Below are 9,967 nucleotides of genomic sequence, written 5' to 3'. Positions count from 1 at the left end.
ATGGTCGAGGTTGTCAAGCGACTACTCGCCCTCAGCGGCCGCTCCCTCACCGTCAATGTGCTCGTAGTGCCGTCGCCGACGGGGAAGTGGGAGGCCGAGATCTTCGAGCGCATACGCCGAGACGAAGCCAGCGGCCTGGACATCCGCTTCCACCACCTCCGTGCCGCGGAGCCCCCGACCGACCACACCGGCATCGAGGAGTTCGTCTCCCGCTACGTGCAGCTGTGCCCCAAGTCAAGGCGATCGTGTCCGGCTTGACATGCCCGGTGGCCGCGGTCGTGGTCGACATCTTCTGCACCAACGCTCCTCGACGCGCCCCAGGAGCTGGGCGTGCCGGCCTACGTCTTCCTCATCAGCAGCGCCGCGATGGCCGCGGTCTTGCTGCGCTCCCCGTCGCTCGACGAGGAGGTGGCCGTGTTATGACTGTAGGATCATAGATCTAAACTTTGACTGTTTTATTCGGTATAACATATAAAACGGTAGATCCTAGGACATGTAGAACGGTCTACAGAGAGACAGGGAGAGAAAGGGAAGGGTACCGAACCTGAGACCGCAGGGGGTGGAGGATCCAGTAGCCTCCATCAGGTTCGTCGATGTAGACTGCACACGGGCAGCGACGGTCGGTGAAGAGAGGCGACGCAGTGGAGTCGGTGATGACGGTGGCGGCTTCCCGTCGCTGGCTGCGCGCCCTCTTCGAGATCGGAATTAGGATTTGTCGGTGGGGGTTTGCGGCTCACGGCGAACCTCATACTTTGAGCCGCCGGCCCCCACCTCTTTATATAGCGCAGTGCGACGGGGGCCCACCAACCATGTAGGGTTGGACGCCCCCGATCAGGGCGCGAGACCAAGGCCCAATAGGCCGTTGGGCTTATTGGTCAGGAGATCAATCTAACATTCTCCCCCTTGATCTCACTATTACTTTTATCTTTAAATTTTAAAACTTCAATCCTTTTATCCTTACTCATTTCTTCACATATGATGCATAGAGCATGTCTCATCGTCACGGTCAATCGCCGATAGATTTAACAGCTACAATGCACGTCTCTGATCTGAAATAGTTACTTTAACTTTTGGGCCCTTTATAGTCCAGGAATCATAGGCTTTCTCTTAAACCCATGCCGGCTACATGTTCTCTGAACACGTTGGGTGGTAAGCCTTTTGTAAACGGATCCGCGAGCATCTTTTCGGTACTTATATGCTCAAGACTTATCATTTGATCCCGGACTTTATCCTTCACAACATAATACTTTATGTCAATGTGTTTGGCAGCACCACTTGACCTATTGTTGTGAGCATACTGTACTGCTGGATTATTATCGCAGTATAACTTCAGTGGTCTATTGATGTCGTCAACCACCTTCAAACCGGGTATGAACTTCTTTAGCCAGTTCACCTGCCCCGTTGCCTCATAACATGCTACAAACTCGGCATACATTGTGGATGATGTAGTGACGGTTTGCTTTGAGCTTTTCCATGAAATAGCTCCCCCTGCGAGAGTAAACACATATCCAGACGTGGATTTTCTATTATCTCCCGCATAATCAGAATCTGAATATCCCACTATATGGAGTGAATCAGATCTTCTATACGTCATCATGAGGCCTTTCGTTCCTTGCAAATAACGCAAGACTTTCTTTACCAATTTCCAGTGTTCTATTCTAGGATTGTTCTGGAATCTGCCAAGTAACCCGGTAACAAATGCCAAGTCAGGACGCGTACATACTTGAGCATATTGCAAGCTTCCGACAGCTGAAGCATATGGAACCACTTTCATTTGATCGATCTCATATTGGTTCCTAGGGCATTGAAAATCCCCATATCTGTCGCCCTTGACTATAGGAGCAGGTGAGGGACTACATTTGTGCATACTGAATTTCTTTAAGACTTTTTCTATGTATGCCTTTTGTGACAGTCCTAATACCCCTTTACTTCTATCTCGGTGAATCTCGATCCCTAGAACGAACGAAGCTTCACCAAGATTTTTCATATCAAATTTTGAGGATAAAAACTTCTTTGTTTCTAGTAGTAGACTGACATCACTACTAGCAAGTAAGATATCATCCACATACAGAACAAGGAAGATAAACTTCCCATTCTTAAACTTTGCGTAGACACAATTGTCCTCAACATTATCTTTAAACCCAAAATTCTTTATTGTCTGATCAAACTTCAAGTACCACTATCTTGAAGCTTGTTTTAATCCATAAATAGATTTCTTTAGGCGGTATCCCAAACGTTCTTTTCCTTCCATGAGAAAACCTTTTGGTTGTGCCATGTAAACATTTTCTTCTAAGTCTCTATTGAGAAATGCCGTCTTTACATCCATCTGATGTAATTCTAAATCGTAATGTGCCACTAATGCCATTATGATTCTGAAGGAATCCTTACATGAGACTGGAGAAAAAGTCTCATTGTAATCAATCCCTTCTCTTTGTGTAAAGCCTTTTGCCACAAGTCAGGCTTTATATCTCTCTATATTCCCTTGAGAGTCAAGTTTTGTTTTGTAGACCCATTTACAGCCTACTGTTTTGGCTCCTTTAGGAATTATCTCCAAATCCCAAACTTTATTTGCATTCATTGATCTCATCTCATCTTCCATGGCCTCAAGCCACTTTGATGAATGATCACTTTTCATGGCTTCTTCAAATGTGGTAGGATCATCCTCCATTTGAAATTCTTCAGTGTTGTACACTTCATAATCAACAGGAATAGCTGATTTTCTAACTCTTTGAGACCTTCTAGGGGCCTCCTCAATTGGCACATTTTCTGTTTGAGGCTGTTGTTGCTCCCCCTCATGTGTGGCAATAGGTTCTATAGGATCCTAAGGCACAGGTTCCTCATCATCATTCATTATTGCCATAGGCGGGATAACAACAGGTGCTGGCACCACAGTGTCTTGTCCTGCTGGTGCAGCAACAGTAGGTAGTGAGAAAAATGGCTCATGAATGATCGGAGTGGGTGCATACACCCGCTTCTCTTCAAGGTCAATTTCTCGAGCTACCATGCTCCCCCTAATCATTTCATCCTCTAGGAAGACAGCGTGTCTCGTTTCCACAAACTTTGTATGTCTGTTAGGACAGTAGAAACGAAAACCTTTTGACTTTTCTGGGTAGCCAATGAAATGGCAACTCACTGTTTTGGGATCTAGCTTCCCAATGTTTGGGTTAAAAACTTTAGCCTCAGCAGGGCTCCCCCACACACGTAAGTGGTTAAGTGAGAGTACTCTTCCTGTCCACAACTCATACGGTGTTTTGGGCACCGACTTACTTGGTACTCTATTGAGAATATGAATGGCGGTTTTTAACGCCTCCATCCACAGACTCATGGGTAAAGTGGAGTAACTTATCATACTACGCACCATATCCATCAAGGTACGGTTACGCCTTTCAGCTACTCCATTCTGCTGAGGTTCGCCCGGTGTTGAATACTGGGCGACTATACCATTCTCCTGTAAGAACCTTGCAAAAGGTCCAGGAACTTGTCCATATGGGGTATGCCGACCGTAGTACTCTCCTCCACGGTCAGACCTGACTATCTTAATCTTTAAATCATGCTGATTTTCAACTTCTGCTTTAAATATTTTAAATTTATCCAACGCTTCTGTTCTTTCTTTAATTGGATAAATGTAGCCAAACCGAGAGTAATCGTCTGTGAATGTTATGAATGAATCATAACCATCCACACTTTTCACAGGAAAAGGACCACATATGTCTGTGTGAATAATCTGTAGAATTCCTACGCTTCATTTGGCATCTTTCTTAATTTTCTTTACATACTTTCCTTTTATGCAATCTCTACATTGTTCTAACTCTGAGAGCTCTAATGGAGGAAGAATATCATTCTTAACTAGTCTTTCTATTCTCCCCCTCGAAATATGGCCTAAACGACAGTGCCATAATTTCGACAACGCATCTTGAGCTCTCTTTCGTTTTCTGTTTCCATTGTTCGATGAGGATACATTTTCATTCACATCACATACGAAATTAACATTTTCACGAAGTGATAACAAATAAAGCTCGTCTTGTCGGAAGGCAAGACCAATACATTTATTATTAAACAATATCTGACATTTGCCATTTCCAAAATGGCAATCATAACCATCATGGTCCAACTTTGAAACACTAATCAAATTTATTTGCAAAGAAGGTACATAAAGAACATCTCTAAGAATAATTATGAAGCCATCAGCAAGCTCTAACGGAAGATCACCAACGGCTTCAACATCTGCTTGTTCTCCATTTGCTACTTTAATGAAACTTTCGCTTCTTTGCAAAGTTCTCATCGAACGGAATCCCTGTAATGAATTAGCAACATGAATAGTTACACCTGAATCAATCCACCAAGTAGATTTTGAAAACTTTACATACAAGGATTCATTTACGAACGTAATAATGTTCTCACATTTATTCTTCATTATCATCTTTAAGAAATCAGGACAATTCTTTTTATAATGTCCCGTCTTCTTGCAGTGTAGACACTGGTCTTTAGCCACTGGGAATTGCTGGTTCTGAGACTGTTGCATGGGACCTTTTCCAGATGATTTGGAGGAAGAGTTGTTATTATAGTGCTTTTTCTTATCTTTTAGGTAGTTGACAGAACCACCTTGTGAAACTTTTATTCTTTCCTCCTCCTGCACACACATGGCAATGAGCTTTTCTAAATCCCATTTTTCAGGCTGTATGTTGTAATTAACAACAAATGTGTCAAATTCTTTGGGCAAAGAAGCAAAAATCAAATGAATAAGAAACTCATCCTTGAGTGCTAAATCCATTGATTTGAGCTTAGATGCCAGATTACTCATTCTCAGTATGTGCTCTCTAATGCCACTGCCGCCACCAGAGTACCTTTCTATGACCAGCTGCTTGATCAGCTGGGTTGCATATGTCTTTGAAGAGCCAGTCAACTGACTCTTTATTCTGTCTAGGTACTCTGTGACCGTGTCACAGTCTGGAATTGAGCCCACAATAACAGGCTCAATCATGTTCTTTATCACTGCCAGACACTTCTTGTTGGCAGTGACCCATTTCCTATGCTCAAGGTCATAGGACATCTTTACGGGAGCAAAATCCCGCTCTCTGTTCTGCCATGCAGTATCAGTCTCATCTGTTTCCCTCACCGGTGCCTCAGGTTCTTTAGGGCACGGTGTGGTGACAACCCAGTCCACCTCAGCGAGGATAAAGGCCAGGTCTATCTTTTTCTTTCACTCAATATAGTTATCACCTTTTAGAGTGGGGATTTCTTTGATACAACTCATCAAGTTGTATCCTCCTGAAAACATAATTCAAATAGGGTGAGAACAGAAATAACAACAATAATTGCATGCCTTAGTTTAACGTTGGTCAAAATTAAAACATACAATTATTTTCTACACTAATTCTACATCACCGTTGGGCAGAAATAGAATTAATGTATAACAAAAAACATTATAATATTGTCATTAATCAACGTTGGTCAGAATAACAACAATATTATAATCAATTTAAAACATATCCTTTTTCAAAATTAAATTCTCCCGTTGGTTCGAATTTAATAATGAAAATTACATCTTTAAATACGCAGCGGAAACTTTAACATTTAATAATCTTTTTCCTATTTTCTAGAAGCAAATTTACTATTTACTGAACAAAAAATATCGTTGAATAAATTTTGTACAGAAAATTATCATAAAAAAAAATCAATTCAAATTGATCAAACTGTTTTCTGGAAAATAAGAAAACAAAAACTGTGACAATATCTGTTCATTTGACCATTTCGGCCCAGCCAGCACACGCGCGGCCCACGGCCTGCCCACGCGCGCGCGCAGCCAGCGAAAACGGCCCAGCAGCCGCGGCCCATCCGCGCGCTCAGCGCACCCCCGCGCCCAGCCGCGCGCGCTCTCTCCCCGCGCCCAGGCCGCAACCTGGGCCTGGGCCGGGATTTCGGCCTTGTGCCCTATCCCGCCTGGGCTGCGGCGCTGGCCCAGTCGCCCGTGGCCGTCCATCTCCATCCGACGGCTGCCCGGCCGTTTCGCCCGAACAAAACCCCCCCGGCCAGCCCCTCTCCCTGAACCCTAGGTTCATTTCACTTCCTCTCCTTCTCTCTCACCCCGCAGCGCAGCTCTGAGAGACCCGTAGCAGCAGCCGTCCTCAGTGGCCGAGGGAGAAGAAGGGCGACACCGTCCAGCGCCCTCTCACCGGCGTGCGTGCTCGCCCGAGGCTGAGCACGCCGCCGTCGAGGGGCCGCAGGGTGGTGCCCTGTTGTCGTGACCGCTTGGCGAGGTGCAGTGCGGATCTTGGCCCTGCCCCGCGCGCCGTTCGGGAGCGACGCCGCGGTCTCCTATCCGCGCGGTGGCGATGCTGCCGGCAGTGGGTAGAAGCCCAGGTAGGCTTCCTTTTTAGGGTTAGGGTTTGGTTTTCTGATTTGAAATCGGTTCCTTTCCTTTTCTTTTCCCCCGCGCGCCGGCGTGCTCGACGGCGAGGTGACCGAGCCACCCTCTTCCCCTTTCTTTGATTCATTTGTTCGGATTTTAGCCCGATTTGACGATTAGGGTTAGGGTTAGGGTTGAGACGGCCACTGTTTTCTTTTCCCCGAATCACCTTTGGGTTTTAGGGTTCGTTCTTTGCATGAAAACCGAGCCCTTCTTCTTTTCTCAGATCCGACGGATCGAGTTAGGGTTCAACCGAACGTCGGGTGACCCCTTTTCTGCTTAGATCCACACTGGATCTAATCAACTTTTCCTTTTCTAATCGGTACCCGTTCTAGATCTACGTGCTAGTAGGCTCTGATACCAATGTTATGACTGTAGGATCATAGATCTAGACTTTGACTGTTCTATTCGGTATAACATGTAAAACGGTAGATCCTAGGACATGTAGAACGGTCTACAGAGAGACAGGGAGAGAAAGGGAAGGGTACCGAACCTGAGACCGCAGGGGTGGAGGATCCAGTAGCCTCCATCAGGTTCGTCGATGTAGACTGCACACGGGCAGCGACGGTCGGTGAAGAGAGGCGACGCAGTGGAGTCGGTGATGACGGTGGCGGCTTACCGTCGCTGGCTGCGCGCCCTCTCGAGATCGGTCTAGGGTTTGTCGGTGGGGTTTGCGGCTCACGGCGAACCTCGTGTTTTGAGCCGCCGGCCCCCACCTCTTTATATAGCGCAGTGCGACGGGGGTCCACCAACCATGTAGGGTTGGGCGCCCCCGATCAGGGCGCGAGACCAAGGCCTAATAGGCCGTTGGGCTTATTGGTCAGGAGATCAATCTAACAGGCCGGGCCCCGGGGTCGAGTTCGAGGAGTTGGAGGGCGGGTTGGACGTGCCTGGGCTCCCGCCGGTGTCGGCGTCCTGCCTCCCGACGGGACTGGACAACAGGAAGATCTCGACATACGAGTGATTCCTGTACAATGGCAGGCGCTATATGGAGACCAACGGCATCATGGTCAACACCATTGCCGAGCTCGAGCCAAGCGTTCTTGCAGCTATTACAGGCGGGAGATGCACGCGCGGGGTCCGGCCCCCGACGGTATATACGATCGGCCCGGTGGTCGCCATCGTGCCACGGATCCAGCTAGTCAACGAGTGCCTGCGGTGGCTCGACTCACAGCCAACAGCCTCCGTGTTGTTCCTATGTTTCGGAGGCGGCGGCGGGTACTTCAGCACGCACCAGGTGCACGAGATAGCACGGGGCCTGGAGCGCAGTGGCCACCGCTTCCTTTGGGTGTTGCGTGGACAGCCGGAGCCGCAAACCTCGCGGAGCTGCTACCGGCGGGTTTCTTGGAGAAGACAAAGGAGAGAGGACTGGTGTGGCCCACGAGGGCGCCACAGAAGGAGATACTAGCCCACGCCGCTGTGGGTGGCTTCGTCACGCACTGCGGCTGGAGTTCGATCGTCGAGAGCCTGTGGTTCGGCGTGCCAACTCTGCCGTGGCCGCACGCCGCCGAACAGCACTTCAACGCGTTCACGCTTGTGGCAGATATGGGCGTCGCCGAGGCGATGAAGGTGAACAAGAAGAGAAACAATTTCGTTGAGGCTGCCGAGCTGGAGCGAGCGGTTAAAGCTCTCATGGACGACGGCGAGACGGCGAGGAAGGTTAGGAACAAATCCGTGGAGATGAAAGCTGCGTGCCGCAAGGCCGTGGAGCACGGCGGATCGTCGGTCGTCTGCCTGGAGAGGCTGTATGATGCGCTCATCCACGGCGCCGTGGACCCGAAAAAGTGATGCCACGGACCGGTGCATGTGCTTTCCAATTGTTAGTGGATATTTGCGACTCCAATTTGCGCTCGGCAGTTTTGCCATTCGTAGCATCGACTTTATAAAAATTGGCCTCCAATCATGTGACACTTGATTTCAATACCATTGTGTGTATTTTCTCTCTTTTTTAATCTCTATATACATGTATTTGGCTCCTAAAAAGACATTTCTGCCCTTCTGCATATGTTTGCTCGCTCCCTTCTGTTCGTTTGATTTTTTCCGTCCGTACCACCGTAAACCGTTCCTGGCCGTCTAGCCGCGGCGCTCGCTGGCTAGCCACCGCCGCCTGGGCATGCAAGCTGGCTGGCCGCCGCCAGGGCAGGCAAGCAGCGCGGCCGGGTCTTGAACGCCAGGAACGTCCGGCGCGGCCAGTGCTTGAGCGCGCGTGGACAGGCCGTCTGCGGTTGCTACCTGGCCAAGGGCGGCCGCGGCCATGGCGTCGGGCGGCTGGGCGTCCATGGCTGCTGGCGCGGGAGGTCTGGATCGTGGTGGGCGGCGGCAAGACAAAGCTCGATCGGTTAGGGCGACTCGAAACGTCGGGCTCTCCACGTACGTAAGGTGCAAAAAACCCATAAGGGTAAAAACGTCCTTTCAGATGCCAAATATAGGGAGGAATACTAGAAAAGAGAGAATGCACAGAATGGCGAGAAAAACAAGTGTCTCATGTTAGGAGACCTATTTTTTGCGAAGTCGACGTTACGAATAGCAAAATTGCGAAGCGCAACGATTGGAGTTTCAAATATCCAGTTTTATCTGATTGTCACTGTCCGTTCGTGTTTTGTGTTTGGTGCCCTGATCCTGATGGAGATTGGTTTTACTTGCGTTAATTATATCTGTTTATAGGATGCTTGCAGGTTTGTCCGTTAGCCTGCAAATAGATTTAATTTTGGACGCCGCTAACGCACAGCCGCCGTGTGTTAGGCCAGCCGCACAGTCGGTCGATTTGGCCTGCGCCCCAACGGCTCATCTTCTTCCTCTCGGCGTCTTCTCCGTCTCCGGCGACCCTCGCCCCCATCGCCGTCCACCACCCCGCCACGGCGCACTAGGGGTTCTGGGCGGAGCGCTCCGCCCTTGGGATCCAATATGCGTCATTCATGAGCGCGGCACTTCGAATTCGCAGATTCGGGGCAACGATCTAGTGCGGAGAAGTTGAGGGGGCACATCCCCTTGGGGTTTGTGCGTGTGTGGTGTGCGTCAGCGGCTGGTGTGTTGCATGACCATCACATCATGGCGCTAGAATCGAGTGAGGAGGTGGCGGTTACCGCCCCCAAACTATCAAATGGGAAGGAGATGAGGGGGTGATATGCTCTCTCCACACACATGTCTCTGCTATCGCTTGTGTGGTCTTTGCTGTTGCGCCGCCACTCACGCTTCGCATCACCATTGTTCTTGCTTCAGACCTCCAGAGTAATGGAACGGAGTGGGTGGCTTCACATGCGAACGAGGAGAGCACAAACCTTCTCCTGTCTTGGAACATACTCCTAGAGAGAGGTCTTCTTGGGTGGAGACCTGGGCCCGACGGAGGAGGAACTAAGGCCAAGAGCGTCAGAGGTTGTCACCTTCACCTCCTTCCATCGTGGTGGCTTTGGCATCGCCACGCACCCCTTCTTTCAAGGGCTCTTATACTTCTACGGGGTCCGCCTCCATGACCTAACTGCATACGAGATCATCCATCTCGCCATCTTCGTGGCACTATGTGAGCATTTCCTAGGAGTTGCCACTCACTTCGCGCTTTGGAGG

General features: G+C 49.1%; 1 protein-coding gene and 1 pseudogene across 1 annotated transcript; one reads left to right on the top strand and one right to left on the bottom strand.

Moving 5' to 3' along the window:
• On the top strand, positions 1–423 carry LOC136548956 (uncharacterized). Its single transcript, XM_066540298.1, has 2 exons — positions 1–216; positions 322–423. Exons 1-2 carry the CDS (start codon positions 1–3, stop codon positions 421–423), a joined length of 318 nt encoding a protein of 105 aa, XP_066396395.1.
• A 6,832-nt stretch (positions 424–7,255) lies between these two features.
• LOC136550189 (uncharacterized) lies at positions 7,256–8,310 on the bottom strand (annotated as a pseudogene).
• Between the last annotated feature and the right edge of the window lie 1,657 nt (positions 8,311–9,967).

The sequence above is a fragment of the Miscanthus floridulus genome, chromosome 4 (genome assembly GCF_019320115.1).
Source record: "Miscanthus floridulus cultivar M001 chromosome 4, ASM1932011v1, whole genome shotgun sequence".
Classification (NCBI taxonomy): domain Eukaryota; kingdom Viridiplantae; phylum Streptophyta; class Magnoliopsida; order Poales; family Poaceae; genus Miscanthus; species Miscanthus floridulus.
This window is presented reverse-complemented; position numbering and strand designations above follow the sequence as displayed.